The sequence below is a fragment of the Mesoplodon bidens genome (assembly GCF_964165515.1).
Source record: "Mesoplodon bidens genome assembly, chromosome: 13".
NCBI lineage: Eukaryota > Metazoa > Chordata > Mammalia > Artiodactyla > Ziphiidae > Mesoplodon > Mesoplodon bidens.
In genome coordinates this window covers 73943539-73959522 of record NC_138169.1, presented here as the reverse complement: position 1 = coordinate 73959522, position 15984 = coordinate 73943539, and the positions used below count along the sequence as shown (strand labels likewise).

The following is a 15984-nucleotide window of genomic DNA, read 5'->3' as shown; positions in this document are numbered from 1 at the left end:
CCTGCCCGAGCTGGAGCAGAACGCTGCGGCCCTCGCTAACCCCGGGGGAGAGACTTTTCCTCTTACCTGAGTGCTTACTGTGTTCCCAGACCTCAGCAAACGGGCCCACAGCCCCTGCTGCTGAAAAGATCAAACACAAAACTGCTTTCCGAGTTTTAAAACATACTTAGAATGAAACCATGTTTTCAAGAGATCTCAAGTGGTTTCAGCCCAGAGGAAAAAAATCTTATTTGGAATGCTTGTCTGTTTCCGTGGGAGAAAGGACCATCCAGGTACTGTTGGAGGATTCGATCTCCGGAGCTGCTCAGCCTCCCCAGGCATGAGGGGCTGCAGCCACAGGGAGCACTGCCTTCTGGGGGTGGGTGGGGAGGAGTTAGGAGTGTGTGTGTGTGCGTTGGGTTGTTAGGAGTGACTTGGATAACTCCGAAAGAAATAGAACAAACTCGAGTAAACTTTTTTCTACATTCAAAGCTTAGTACAACCAAAGCTTTATAGTCACAGGGGACTTCTCTATCCTTTACCCTCAGCACTTGGCCAGAATATACACTGCAGATAAACCTAGCTTCCCTCTCGAGCCTCATTTTAGCTCCCTCTGTTTTTTTTTTTTCCCCCCTCCATCCCACACAGATAGGTGTCCTTTCCCAAAGCCCTGAGGCCTCCTGACCAAGCCAGCTTCCTATCCTAGACCCTCATTTAGTTCTGCCCATTTTATGCCTTTCCCTGAATTCCCCTTCCCCAATTTTGTCTTCAGAACTTACAACGGGTCGTGGACAGGGTTGGCAGCCTTAGGAACACTTAGGTATCAGCAAATCACCCAGGAAGGGCCCTTGAGGAAATATGTCCCAGGTGGGGCAGTGGGCTTGGTCAAGACTCTAGAGCAAGAGCTTGACACCATGGGCCAGAGCACCTGGCACCGGTAGCCAGGTAGGGCCAGATGAAGTGAAATGAGTTTTGCCGTCAGTAAGGACTTGGTATATTTCATCTTTCTCCCATAATATTGTTAGTACCCTGAGCTACTCTCTAATGCAAGAATTTGTTACCCAAGCGCCCCATTATTACTTCCTGGGAAGAAAACAAGCTTTTCAATACGCACTGTTATCCAAGCCAAGTCTGTTGCCAAGAGATGGGAGGCACATTTAACACATTAACGATTTCACAGTAGTGGAGTCTGCGGCAGCACAGCAAACAAAGCATCGGTATTGATGACTTTTGGCTTGGCTGTGGATTCTGTAACATTCTGTTACCAAAGCTGTGTAACTATGAAACTCAGTGTGAAATAGACCGGCACCACGTTTCCAGTAACCTCTACCTGCCAAATTATTCTGACCACCTGGCTGTGTTAGCCATCCTCCTCTTGTCTAGGCTGCCGCCCAGTGGCTGCCCTGAATAATTACACATTTGCCTGGTGTGCCACCCTCTCGTCCCTGATTTAAAAAGAGCTCAGCCTAACCCCTGGGAATTGTGTATTGCTCCTATTTCATTCAAGCAGACAGTTCTCTTTCGCTAATGAAATTGATATCCTAATGGATTGCAGTGATGTCCGATATCTTTCTGCAAAGATAACTGTGATCAAGGGGAAAGATGGATGAATATTCTTCAGCAAATGACTTACTGTTGTGGCTTTTTACACCTGGGGGCTTAGCCACATGACTTGGCTAGTCCAGATTTTATTCTCCTTCCTAACCCCCGGCTTAAATTTTGACCTGGATCATCTGGTAGTCATCTAAAAGCATCTTTATTTGGCCCAGATCCTATAGATTCGGTATCTACAACCCCCATCCCTCCCATCATTTTTTTAAAGTTTCAAGTTCTGTTTCACTTGGTGCATTGCAGACCTCACTCAGGAATTTTAAGTAATGAAAAGTGGGAGTTTTCTATTACTGACTTGTTCATTTTCTATGTTTAGGAAAGTGCCATCCCCCCTCAGACACCAGATTTCCTCATCCACCAAGTGGAGGGTAATAATTATTATCCCTGTCTCTTGGAATTGTAGTGGGAATTAAATGTGATAAAATGGGGAAGTCTCTTGCCCACCCTAAAGCTCTTTGCAATTCTTATAAGAACACTGACCTACAAGTTTCTTGTTTCCAGCTCCAATATTACTGAAAAAGATCCAGGCTGAGATGTTCCCTGACCACTCTGGAAATGTAAAATTAAGCTGCCAGTTTGCAGAGATTCATGAAGATTCTACTATCTGGTGGATGAAAGATTCAAAGTCGATAGCCCAAGTGCAGAGAAGGTGAGATATTCCCCCCCCCACCCCCGGTTCCTTTTCACAGTTGGTTGTTTATTTCACAACATGGTTCTACAATAGTAAATTATAGGAAGTAAAAGGAAGATTGAAGCAGAAACTCCACACCCAAAGTATCCAAGAAGAGTAAGTAACAAAAGGACAGATACCTGGACAGGGAGGATGGTGAAGTGTTCTTGCCTTGCCTTGGCTACCATCACGTTTGGTGGCCTTAGGAACGCACAAACCTTTCAATACGTTTTTTAAAATCAGGGGAACCTGTCCAAAATCATCTTCTAGTCTGAGGTTCTGTGGTCCCAAGATTAAAGAACTCTCTTTTATATGCCCGTGCATTTTGCTGTTCTCATAAATTCCCATTAACCTAACAAAAAGCTAAGAAGGTAAATCAAAAGGAAAAAACAATCCGTGAGGTTACAGAAAAGTGGCATCTACCCAGGGTGGTAAGCTGCCATCTCTAAGATGGGAAAACCAGTTTATATCTGGGGCCATAGGTTAGAGGAGTTGAAGAGGAGGAGGGGAGAGATGAGAGTGAGCATCATTGCCAAGAATACCCCGTGTGGATTGAACCTTTCTAAAGAGGCTTTCCAGCAATAAATGCTTGCTCGAGTGAACTGGTGAATCACGCTTCGTCTTTTGCACCTGAGGAGGTGTGACTCATTCTAGAAACAGATCCCCTGGTTTGATGGAAACCAGCCTAACTCAGACAATTCTCAGAAGCTCCTTTCTGCCAAAGGAGGTCCTAGTTCAGCTCCCTGAGTCACGGGAGGTGTTCTTAACCCACTAATCTTATCACAAATAGGCTGAAAAAGTGAGAGAAATCAGTTTTCTGTAAAATTAAATCAAATGTCTGCTTGGAACACATCTGGAAATTGTTCCAAATGCAACGATGGAAGACTGGAGCTATAGTTTCATTTCTGTAACATCACTCCAGAAAAATCCAACTGGACTATGATTGTAATAAAGCTGCTTTGCCTAAAAGGCCATCATTACCCTGCTTGTCTTATGTAAGGCTTAAGAATTACAATGAAGAATAAATGGCTTGATTTTTTAAAAAAATCAAGGTGGTTCCCTAGAACTTTATTTAAAAAAAAAAAAAAAGTGCTAATTATTCATTTACAGTACTTTCCGTAGCTGTCAGCCAAGAAAATGAACCAGTGTTTTTTGCTCTTGATCTAAGCTGAAAATTGGCACTTGAATCTTTCAGGTCCCTTTTCCATCTGAGGTGTCTTTAGAAAACCTAGCCTCCCTCTAGAAAGTGTGTGACCTTAGTAGGCCTGCCATCTACTAATGACATGTGGCCAAGGCCTTTAAGTTCTTGGTGAGGTTGGCTTCATTCTTCTTGGTAACACTGTCTGGCTTAGGCGCACCCATGTGCCCTCTCTGTGCTACCACTGGAGATTTGGGAGTCATAACTCCTTCGATATTAAGTCATTTATATTTCAGGTGGATTTTCAAACGTTAGCAAATTTTCACCCCTAATTCCGGTTGCATGTTTCCTTTACATGCCCCTCCAAGAAATCTCTCACTGCCTTGTCAAGATATAGTTATCAGAAAGTTGATCTGTCAAACAAATGTAATAGGAACATGTAATAACAAAGATCTTCCTTCTCTAACTCATTAAATAATGAGTAAGATGGGAAAGCTGTTTCAAGGAACATCTGAGGAATGAATTTATACAGTTAATCAGGCAAAAGAATGCTGGAATGTTTGCAAATGGTTACGAACTTGTTAATGTTCAACAGGCAATAAACCTTGGGAGTTATCTTTTGTAGGTTTCTGTCCAGGAGAAGTTATAACTGGGTGGGTTCTATTGGGTTGACCATAAAGTTCGTTCAGGTTTTTCTGTAACATCTTACAAAGATGTTTAAAGAGTAAATAGCAAAGTCAGACAGAGGAGCATCTCCTATAACTAAACTGTCCTTGGGTGAGCCCATTAAACAGTGACACACAAAGGACACTCAATCGTCCTTTTGCCTTTGTCCCCAAGTTTAGGATACTTTTCCTTAATAGGCTAAATTTTGGAAATTAGGTGTCAGGACAAGTTCTTGTGGCTAGGACAAGGTGAATGTTCTCTGAGGAAACCAAGAAGAACATGGTAGCTTGTGCAATGATGGTATATGTCTTGGCTCCATGAAGATCTCAAGCTGGCACCCTTCAGTGCTACCTTGGCCGTCAGCACCTCCTTGGTAACCAGGAACCCATTCTCCACTCTGGGGAGAGAGGTGCTTGGGAGTGGCCTGTGCTTTAGAAAGGGCCATTGTCCCCATGGAGTGGATTGGCTGAAAGCTGATCACAGATCACATCATTCCTGCCGGACAAGCAGGGAGGGAAGAGCTGGCTGCCATTAGAGGCAGGTTCTCCTTGACTGGCCGTTGGAAGGACGTCTCCACCCAGGCTGGAAGGTGGGCAGTGGGTGCTGGCAATCCTCACCCCTGCTCCCCGGGGCTGCTGATGGATTCTGGGGTCTTCTGAGAAGCCCCCAGTTTAGATGCCCTTTCCCTCCAGCCGATTTAGTTCTTGTTAACTCTGGTCACACTTGGAGCTTCTTTTGCTTGCACTTGTCTCCCCAGCTAAGCTCCACTCCTGTTTGGCCCTTTGTGCATTTGGCCGTTCCTTCCCCTAAAAGCAAAAACCTGTGTCCCTTACAGGGTAACAGGATATGAAACTGAGCTTTTCCCCTATTGATTCAAAAAGGTACAAGTCCACTTCTTTTCACTTCTCACAGTTTATATGGGTATTTTCTGTTTGTCTATCTCCTCCCAGACTGGAAGACCCTCACAAGTGAAGACTGTGCCTTTTTCCCCATCACCAAATCCCCCGGTACTGGGCACACAGCAGCTGACCCCCGCTGATGGCTCATGGCCACTCCCCAGACTAGACCCTTCAGTCAGGCTTCACATGCCAGGTGTCAGTTGCTACTCATGCCCAGCCAGGAGGGGATCTTGCTCTTTCCTCTTTCCCAGACAAAGAAACTGAGGGCGAGAGACCAGAGCTCAGCTCAGGATTTGAATCCAGGTCTTTGTGACTCCTCAGCTACCCCTCCTAGAAGAAGGCCTCTGTGGGCCAAGACAGGAAAAGGCCGCCGAGATTCTGTGGCAAGCATCAGGATTTCTTGGCCGGAAGGAACTTGTCACGGGACCATTCTAGTTCAGCCGCCAGCCTTTCTGGCCGATCTCGACTGCCCCTTTCAGGGACACAAACGCTGTGCTGATCAACAGGCCACCAGAGGAGGATACTGCACGCCCCCCCGCCCCTCCCCCCGGTGACTCTTGGTATTTGGCAGCCTGTCCCGGAAATCTTCCCCTTATAACTGGGCTTGTTCATGTCCACTTTCAACCATACATTCAGGATGTGCTTGGAGGAAGTATTATGATTTAGTGGACTTTGTTTTAAGCCATGGGTACATTCCAGAAGAGGCATGTGTAAATCGGAGGCTTGAAGTCTACTGAAAAGCTAAACCATAATGAACACTTCTGTTGACCATGCAAACTGAGATGAATGGATTTTGCTGTTGAATTGTGAAATGAACCAAAACATACACTGCACACACATGACCTTGGTGAATGTCTAACAAAATTCACCATATAGAACAAAACCAGAATAATATTTGAGTATTTTTTTGGCTGCAAAGTAAATTTTCTGTTTGAGACTTTGGAACAAAGATTGTGGCTTTAACTCTAATCCCAATTATCCCCGATTTGAGGGCAGGGATCACAGATCACTTGGAGGCAGCTTATCACAGTCAAGAGGAGGGTTCCAGAGTCAGGCTCTCTCGGTTTAGGTCCTGAGTCTACTTTTATCAGCTGTGTGACCTTAGGCCACTTGCTTAATCTCAGTGTGCCTCAGTTGACTCTTCTGTGAACTGGGGACAGTAATAGTATTTGTTAGATTGCTCCAAGGATGGCATGGAATAGACCTTGAAGTGATGAGCACAATGCCTGACACATACCAAGTGCTCAATACACATTAGCCATGACCATCATCACTGTCACCACCACGTTTTTCTGTTTAGAGCACAGTCCTGGAACTTGAGATTGGGTGGGCAGATGGATGGATGGTCTTTGCTAGGGGAGCACACTATTGAAGTCTTCAGCCCATGAGTCCTTATATACAACAAAGACCCCCTTTCTATTGTCTCTTACTGTGTCTGGGTTTGGAACTTTCAGGTTTCCTTTGAGCCCAGGACACCTGGATTAGTAACACAACTGAGGAATTCTGAGCAGAAACGTTAACGAAAGCCCCCAGAATTCACATTTCCCGTTCTTTGCTCTACTAATGACAGTCAAACCTCCCAGGTGTTTCCGTGCATTCAAATTGCATATTGAAGTGAGGCTGTGAAGCAAACACATGCTGATCGTCTCCTACAAATAAGTTAACTTTAACAGCTGATCCCGATCTTGTCCTTCAGCCAGCCCGTTGGCTGAACTCACGAGGGCAGGGAAGCGGTAGTTTCTTTCTCCTGTTAGAAAAGTGCAACTTCAGAATGATGATGCATGCCCACGCTCATGTCCCCCACTGCAGAGCAGGAGACAGCTCCACTGTGTCCTTGGCCATCCTTCAAGCCAGTCACAAGGACCAGGGCCTCTATTCTTGCTGCATCAAGAACAGTTACGGGAAAGTGACTACGGAATTTAGCCTCACCACAGAAGGTAAACCTGAGCTTTGCCGTTTCCAGTGAAAGCCACTAGCCCCTACCAGTTCAGAATGCTGATTTGTACTGAAGGCATTCTCTTCTCTGTCATCTTCCAGTTCTCCAACAACTTTCACAGCACCCAGATGTTAAAGGTAAGCTAACCTGAGCTGGACGTCAGAGGAAATGGGTGCATCCTAAAGCATGAAATATAGGCAATGGTAGAAGCAACGTTCCCATCGACTCTTTGAACCAAGTAGGAGAGAGCTCAGGAATGCCTGGGAAACGAATGACAGTTCATAAGCTATTTCAACCTGATTACAGGGCCTGTGATAAGTGCGTTAGGCTCCAGAGGTCCAGAAGTGAATTATTAAAGAGACAGACTGTGCAGTTGTTGGGACCATGTTGGCGGGGTGGGGGGCACTTTTGGGGTTAGACTTTCTCTGTGAAGCACCAGACTTGCATCCAGCCCATCTGCATGGGGTTTTTCAGCCTCTGGCACTTACACAGCATGTTTTTTTTGTTTGTTTGTTTGTTTTAAGGGTTTCCTTTTCTCCACATTCTCACCAACACTTGTTATCTCTTATCTTTGTTTTTGAATTTTATTTTATTTATTTTTTTATACAGCAGGTTCTTATTAGTCATCAATTTTATACACATCAGTGTATGCATGTCAATCCCAATCTCCCAATTCATCACACACCCTCATCCCCTCCACCCGCCGCTTTCCCCGCTTGGTGTCCCTACGTTTGTTCTCTACATCACACAGCATGTTTTGTTTCTCCAATTGTTTTACTTTTCAGTTCGACTAGCTGAGCAGATTCCCAGAGTCAGGTGTCTAGGAGAATAAGTCCATTCAGTTGCATCCTAGTGGAAATGGGAGATGGAGTTTTGTGCTTTCCTTTGGCACTTGTGCACTCCTGGTGTAGCAACAAGCTACCTGCTGCTGTTCTTCAAAGAGAAAAATATTTTGCTAAATATTCTAAATAGAAAGGTGAAGTGGGATTTTCACACAACCAGATAGATGATGTCTATCTCAGAAAGATGAGTTTTCATTGACTTTTGAGGAGTGGAAGGTGGTTTTTTTAAAATCTAAACAATCTTATTTCATTGAAAGCCATCTTATTTTCTTCTCTCAGCCAATCAGAAGTCTGGTCATCTCTAGTTTAAAATGCAACATTCTGATCGAACTGATTGTCATCTGAAACACATGCAGAATCAACTCAAACAGCTGATAGAAAACTCAGTACTTTTTACAAGTAGATCCAAAATGATTCTACCTTTTTTCAGCTTCTCTTCAGAGGGAGTTCTTTTTACTTGTTTTGGTTCTTTCCCACTTATTTCTTATGACTACCACAGTCATTCTTAACAGAGGCAGTATCACCTCCAAGAGGACAAAACTGGGTCTTGGGGAGGCAAAAGAAAACTCATTTTTGTGTATGAAGCACAGGTAGCCATACCAGATACACAGTACATCTGTGGTATTAAAATTTTCTGTGGAGCAATTGGGGGAAAGAGATTTAAAAGAATCCTTGCAGGGCTTCCCTGGTGGCGCAGTGGTTGAGAGTCCGCCTGCTGATGCAGGGGACACAGGTTCGTGCCCCGGTCTGGGAGGATCCCACATGCCGCGGAGCGGCTGGGCCCGTGAGCCATGGCCACTGAGCCTGCGCGTCCGGAGCCTGTGCTCCGCGGCGGGAGAGGCCACAGCAGTGAGAGGCCCGCGTACCGCAAAAAAAAAAAAAAAAAAAAAAGAATCCTTGCAGAAGTCAACAATGAAAAAAAAGATTGGGAAACATAGATCAGTCTTACAACGGGTACTTCCTCCCTCTTCTACATTTCATCTGTCTTTTCAACTTGGCCTGAATCACCTTGCATGATTCTGTTCATATTTTCTGGATCTGCCTACAGTTCTTTTCCTGGTCTCCCCTGTTCGGTTCCCCTCTCATCCGATCCACTGGGGCCTCACCTTGATCTTCTACATCCCCAGTGAACCATCTCCCCTTTGAGCTATGCCTCTGTTGGGAGTTAGTGCGGTTCCCCCTCCTAGATTCTGTAGGTCAACCTTGTCGTTGTCCTTGTGTGGGAATGCTCGTTAGCCAAGGAGCAGGATCAGGGGATGTTTCTGTCCAACGGAAGTTGTGTTATATCTTTAGTATACGAAGAGATTGAATTCAGCCAACTCATCTTCAGAGGAGACTTCCTCAGCGACAGCTACTTCGGGGGCCGTCTGCGTGGTCAGATTGCCACGGAGGAGTTTCACTTTGGGGAAGGGGTCCACCGGAAAGCCTTTCGCAGCAAAGTGATGCAGGGCCTCACACCGGTCTTCAAGCCTGGCCACACCTGTGTGCTCAAGGTGCACAACGCCGTTGCCTACGGGACCAGAAACAATGATGAGCTCATTCAGAGGAACTACAAACTCGCCACCCAGGTGAGTCCACCTGGCCTGAAAGTGCTGCTTGAGGTGTGAGACGGACCCATGATACCCTGAGATGAAAATCAGACTCAGAATCGATGGGGGTGTCTCCAAGAGGGTGTCTCTCTCCCTCTGGGGTATGTTTATGAGGGAGTCACTAGATTAAGGCTAAATGCTGGAGATCACATCTCAGCCTCTGAGTGATTTCTTGGCCTCATGCCAGCCTGTTGGGACTCTTCTATGTCTGGGTCGCCTCACCAGTTCCTGCCTGGGCTGGGATCACTTCTAGGAATGCTTCCTAGGAAGCCCCATCAGACCCCTGGGGGTTTGAATCTACCTGGACTCGGAATGACATGGGAAGTGGGGTGTCCAAGTTACATTGGATGCCAGGATTCCCAAGGATCCTCAAGGACACCTAAAATCAACGGTAGTTTCTGGAGTGTTTCAGTTTGTTTTAGGGAAGAGGAAGGAGGGTGGGGTATATTCAGAAGGGTTAACGTTTGTCCTGTTTCCTGCCTTCCTGAGTTAGGTTCAATGTCCACCCATAAGCTATGAAGGGAGGTTGACCCAAGTCTCTACCTAAGTCCCCTCCTATGTTACTGAGTCGTAGGACCCTTGAGGCAAGAGGGGAGGGGAGGAAAACACGAGCTTCTCCCCCTGCATCACCACCTGTCCCCCACCCCCCCGTCCATGCATTTCACTCTATGCCAGCGCTGGCCAAGCTTTCAGGAGAGCTGGGTCTAGCTCTTTCACAAACTAGGTGTGCTTTGAATTTTTTTTAACCTATAAAACGAATAAGCTAGACTCAGATGAGTCTCCTAGGTGCTCTCAAACACGGTCCCTCCACGGTCATCTCAGATGTGGCAATGCCGTGTGGGACTTGGTACTCGTGAAGACAACCCCCCTTCTCTGAGCATAGGATTTTGCCAATCGTACTCCTTTCTCCTCCAAGTCTATCCTTCTTTGTTCTTCTCTTTCACTGAATATTCCTTCCATTTCAAGTGCCATCTGGCCCAGTCATGGAAAATCCCCCAGACTCCAGACTCCCACTTAGGAAAAGCAAACTGGATTCTGCTTTCCACTGTAAAGGGCTTTTCTAAGCCAACAGTCTTGGCAAGGTGTTCATTACTTACAACTCAAGTTACACCTTTGAAGAAGAACCTCAGATGGGATAGCTCATGGGAAATCCAACAGTCCCCGTGCTCTATCTGACATCCTGCCCAGGGACCAGTCCCCTTAGCTCAGGGGTGAACTTCAGCCATGCGGGTTTTAGAAATTTCATAGTTCAGGGACACCAAGCCCTAGAGACCACTTGACCTTCACCTGGGTGGTTCCTTCAGATCTCAGAACTCCTCTGCAAGTGGCCAACTGTAGGCTACATTCACTGTTGCTTCTGTGCCCCCAATGAAGGGATGGGTTTGGAAATCCATTGGCTTAACCTATATTGGGAAATTTGAGCCTTACCGGGCAATGTTCTCTGAATTTCTTCTAATCGCTGGGCTTTCCCATGTACTTGGGTGATCTAGGAATGCTACGTTCAAAATACCGCCAGATACTATGCCAAGATCTATGCCGCTGAAGCACAGCCTCTGGAAGGCTTTGGAGAAGTGCCAGAGTAAGTATGATTCCCTCTTGTGTTCCCCCCCTCTAATTTGTTGGGGACTTGTGGGGTACTGAGGGATGAGAGGGTGAGAAGAAACAGTAGGACACACATTTCAACTGGTGTCTGTCTGTAAGCTCTAAGAGGGCACACACAGCTGCTATCCCGTTCTTCACTGAGTCACCAGAGGCTTGCAGAAAAATACTTGCTAGATATTTCAGTAAATGTATGTATGTATGGAATAGTTAGATAAATGCATATATCATGTTAAATAGAAAATGTATCTACTCTCATGGGTATTACATTGTCTAAACCATAAACACATAGAACAGGAGTCCTGTGATGAAAACAAATATGGTGGTGTGTCAGGGAAGAATGAGCTGGGTGATCAGGCACATAGGAGCGTAGTACCTGATTCCTGGAACCCCACAGAGGTAAACTACACTGACCTTTATCCACTCATTGACTAAATATCATTTGGCACAAGCACATGTTGGCGTGTCTGGAGCTTGTATTTACTGATCTGCTTATCTGGTTGAGATCATACATGGGAAGAGAAAGGGCTGTGCCAGTGCACGTTCGAAACTTCAGACAGACCAGTCATTTACATATGAGTAGAAACTGGGAAAGGAGAGGAAAGGAGGAAGGAACCCTTGTCTGCATTATCTCTGTTAACTCACGAAATGGAAAAAAACCAACCCTGAGATGGTATGTCGGGCACACCACGTATAAAGTCTAATGCTTGCTGCTCTTCTCTGAGAAACGCTTAACATACTTAGTATACAAACAATTCTCAGCAACTTCAAGAAAAATGAGCATAATGCAAAGAAAACCACTTTCAATTGCTTTTCTGCTAAGTACGCTAAGACAGCAGTCTGGACGGGGTTGTCGTGAGAGCTCGCCCTGTTCTGGCTTCTCCAGCCCCCTCTTCCTGCTCCTCTTCAGTTCCTCTTGGAGGAGGAAGAAGCCACCCGTCCTCAGACCACCAGGCGTGGAACCACAGCGCCCTCCCAGGGGCACACCCCAGCTTTGTGCAGCTTGAGTCATACCCAACTTGGGGGCTTTTCTAAGGAAAAGGACACAATTATGAATATCAAGATGTGTCCAGGGACTTGGAAAGGGTCTGTGCGGGTGAAGGACAAGGGCTTAATCAGCTTCCGGGCGAATCTGCCACCGCCCGGGCGACAGATGAGGGTGTTTTGGTGTCCAAACACATTTCCTTCCTTACTGTGGGAGGACTTGTGGACTCATGGGCGAGGACAGTACATGGAGGGGTAAGGGTCCAAAAAAGGGCATCTGTGCCTGATTCCATGTTTGCTGAACCAGAATTAGGATTCTATACTGGAAACACACAGCATTCTTTTTTTTTTTTTAACTTTAAAAAGTTTTGAAACAACAAAAGTTGGTACAACACCTCTATATTCTGCACCTCATGGGTCAATTGTTAATAGTTAATTCAATATTCTTTCTATAGATTTTGTGTACCTATTCCTATAGAACCACAACAGCTATCAAAACCAACACATTTCACATTGCTATAGTATCACCTAATATTCAATCTATATTAAAATTTCCCCAATTATTCCAAAAACACCCTTTTTACTAGAGGAACTGTAACTTATCATTCATTCCAGGACACTTAAAAAATTATGTATAAAACTTAAAATAAAAATAGACATCTTAAGTGCATAGCTCTTAATATTTACACATAGCTATGTCTAAGAGACCGCTACCCCAAACAAGGGGGTCTCTTAATTATGCCGGGACAACAGGTATAATCAGGACTGATGGCTTCCTTGTGAAGCGATGCATATTACATCTTTTTGGCAAGAAGATTGTCAGTGAAATACTGTGTCACATCAGACGACACATTTCTGTTTGAACCATTCCTGGCGATGATAGGTTTGAATATTGCTTAAGGTGAACGTAACCAAGTTTCCAGTTTTGTCTATAAGTTTCAAGTTTTGTCTTCCCCGGTGTAGAAACTTACTGGAGGCCCTTTCAGGTAAATTAATTCCACTCAGTGAATTCATATTTGTAAAATGTCTCATCTCCTTCCTCCTCTGCCCTCTTAGGGCCCGGGCTCTTTGCAGAGAGAGCCACTTCCACTGTGGTTTCCTGTCAGGCAGTTCACAGGCTTTTTTTTTTCCCCTGCAACTGGCCAGGCTGTGCCCCCTGTAAGCAGGAAGCATGGAGAGTGTGGAGCGGCCCACAGTTCAGCTGTCAAGGGGCACCACGGAGTGGATTGTAGTCATTCTCTATCGTTAACTATCATTATAGCAGAACCCTTTTTCTGGGTGGTGTAGCCTCACCGCAGGCTTTTCGCTAATACTTGATTCCTATGAACACACTCAGGGCACAGCATGTGGCCCCCCAGGTGTCGGGTGGAAAATTGCCGGCAGCAAGGGAGAAGAGTGCAGAGCCCCTCCTTGGTTTTCCAAGAACCCAAGCCTGTCCGGCATGAAACTGTAATGAGCCCAGCCCTAGTGGGGGAGCAGGGAGACTTTGCCCGTGGACCACGCACCACCTGACCACACCGGCCTCCTGTGATTCCACTGAGTCGGTCTTCTCAGCCCGGCTACAGTTCTGCTCCAGGAAGCAAGCACAGCCTCTGGCTCAGAAGTTGACACGATTGTATTAACTCCCTCAAGGAGAGCGGTAGGTCCCTCAAGGGCGGGTGCCCCCTCCTCAGGAGGAGCAGCCACTTTAGGAGAATCGGTCCCATCAAAAGACATCTTTTTATCAGCACTTTCCAGAGGTATCCCCCCCTTGTCTATCTTTTATCTTCGGGATGCTGATAGGATCCTGGCCTCTTCTGCTGTGGCGGGAATGCTTTTGGAGGAGGGTGAGCAGCTCACAGGGCTGCTTCTGTCCGTCTCATTTCCGGCCTTTGGTTCTCCATGGTAATCGCTGGTGCCAAGCCTGCAAAACGTCTTGGTGAATCAGGCTGACGGCTGGGGTGGCAGGTTAGAAGGTAATGGAGGTATGGGTGTCTTCTTCTGAGGTCTTAGGCTGTCACAACACTGTGGCATCTTTCGTGGACAGGAAGCTTTGTCAGTTTTCACATATCATCTCTTTGGGTCCCCTTTGCCGAGTCTGCCTGTGTATTTGGTTCACCAGAAGCCCCTCTTCCTCTGCGGCTTCTGCTGACATCGATTTGGATTTGCAGCTTGCGTGTTCTTCCTGTGACTCTGGAGTTGCACTCCTGCTCGTTTGCTCTGTCCGTTTTACCAACCTTGACTTGCTTTCTGAGCACGAGGATTCACCTTACTTCTGAAACGGCCCCTGGCCCAAGATCCACGCGGCTTCCTCAAAGGCCTCTGTGCTTGAAACCATGTTAGCAAAGGTGTAAGTGAGCAGGGTTTGAGAGGAGAGGGCACGGGGGTCGGGGGGCGCGTTGTGTGTCTCTGCAGGGGTGGGGACGATTCGGCCGCCCACCTGTCAGCCTCTAGATGATCCACTGAGCAGGGAGGATGAGCAGGGCCCACGGAGACGTGGCCACTTGGCAGATGGCCGTGACGGGAGGGGCAGAGCAAAGTGGTGGGGGGGGGGCTCAGCACAATCCCTGCAAGGAGGCAGCCCGGGAGGGGAAAGGGCTCCCAAGCGGTGAGCCAAGGGAGGGCGGCCAGCTGGTTACCAGCCATGCCTCAGGCTCCTCTGCAGATCCAGGGCGTGGGGCTGGGTGGTTGGCCAGCCTGGGGTGGGGATGTGTTTATTTCCAGACCACGAAGCTGGCCCTACGCTTCCCTTTTCTGGGCTGGGTGGGTCTATAAGAGAAAACCCTCCGCATTCCGGCAACTTCCGGTTTTGAATTTGTGAATGACAATAGAGTCAGTGTTCTTCGTGCAAAGGATCCCCCTGGGCAGGGCCATGCCTAGTTAACACCCTGAATCACGGCCAGCTCCATCTCTGGTTTTTAGGGCTACGGAACGAATAAGAACCCAGGTCAACCCTGAACACCCTTTTGCCCTGTGGCAGGGTCGGTGGCCAGCTGTCTTCAGGGCGTCCTCAGGAGGCAACCTGGATGCCCCAAATCCTGCAGAAATGACCAAGTTGTCAGAGGGAGGCTGGGACCACCCCAGGCTGATTTCAGGGGTGCTGGGAAGGGCCCACTGCCCCAGGTGGGCCCACCAGCCCCCTGGCTAATACTTGACATTTCTTTAATAAAAGAAGACACAAACGCTTTCATCCTAGAAGTAGAAATAGTGCTTAAAATGACTACCGCCGTGATAAGTAATCAGAGAACGTTGGTGTTTGAAGGGTCGGCCACTTGGTGTCTCAAAGGACATTGTCCCGGTGCACATCTGCTCCTGAGAGAGGTCCTCTTTCCTCTTCTGAAATGGGGCGGGATAGGAGGCATCCTTCTCACATTTTCTCAAGGAAATACTCGTAAATGGCAGAGGAGGATAAATATGTTCCCTTCGAAAGCTCTGGGGGCTTAATCTGAAGTAATCTGCCTGCAGAGTCGTTTCTTTGAAATGTTACCTTTTGTGTCTTTAAAATTCACTTGAATTTTGTATCTTTCCTCCCTCTTGGTCTGTTTAATATAAAAATGCTTTCCCAACAGTCTTTGACTCAAGTTGACACCTGTGTGTAGCCTCCAGCTGAACTCCCAGGAGAAGGCAGGTTGTGGGTGGAGCAGCACAGGCCCGGATGTTCTCCATCCTCTGGGAGAAGCCTCTCTGTTCTGTTCTCACCCCTGGGGAAGCAGGCGGCGCCCTGTGGTGTGAGTGCAGACCCGGCCGGGGTGCCCCTCTCAAGCCTCCCTTCAAAGTAAGAGGCCTTCACCCTCATCTCACTGGAAAAGGGGACCCACGTCCCCCCAGAGAGAGAAAGGGTGGTAGTGTCTGTGATGGTGTTTCTGAGGGAGAAAGGAGGCCACCGCCCCTGCTGCCCTCATGACGTTTCCTAAGCTTGGATTTGATGACTACGTGTTGCAGAATTGTTCTATATCTTTACCTGTAGACATTCTGACGCAAAACCTGGGCCACTTCTGAGGCCTTTTCATTATAGGGCTCTTTGTGTGGTTTTACTAAGAGAACTGACACCAGCCATTCCCCTCCCCAACCCAGGTGACCATCACTGGATGC

The 15984-nt window shown here is 47.0% G+C and overlaps 1 protein-coding gene across 1 annotated transcript in view; it reads left to right on the top strand.

Moving 5' to 3' along the window:
- Positions 1-15984, top strand: part of ALPK2 (alpha kinase 2) — a gene marked incomplete at its 5' end in the record, with an annotated part of 86814 nt that overhangs the window by 43445 nt on the left and 27385 nt on the right. Inside the window, 5 exons of the mRNA XM_081252105.1 lie at positions 2092-2239; positions 6773-6900; positions 7001-7036; positions 9035-9309; positions 10821-10909. Of these exons, the coding sequence (XP_081108231.1) occupies positions 2092-2239; positions 6773-6900; positions 7001-7036; positions 9035-9309; positions 10821-10909 (676 nt within the window). The remainder of the gene's footprint in view (positions 1-2091; positions 2240-6772; positions 6901-7000; positions 7037-9034; positions 9310-10820; positions 10910-15984) is intronic.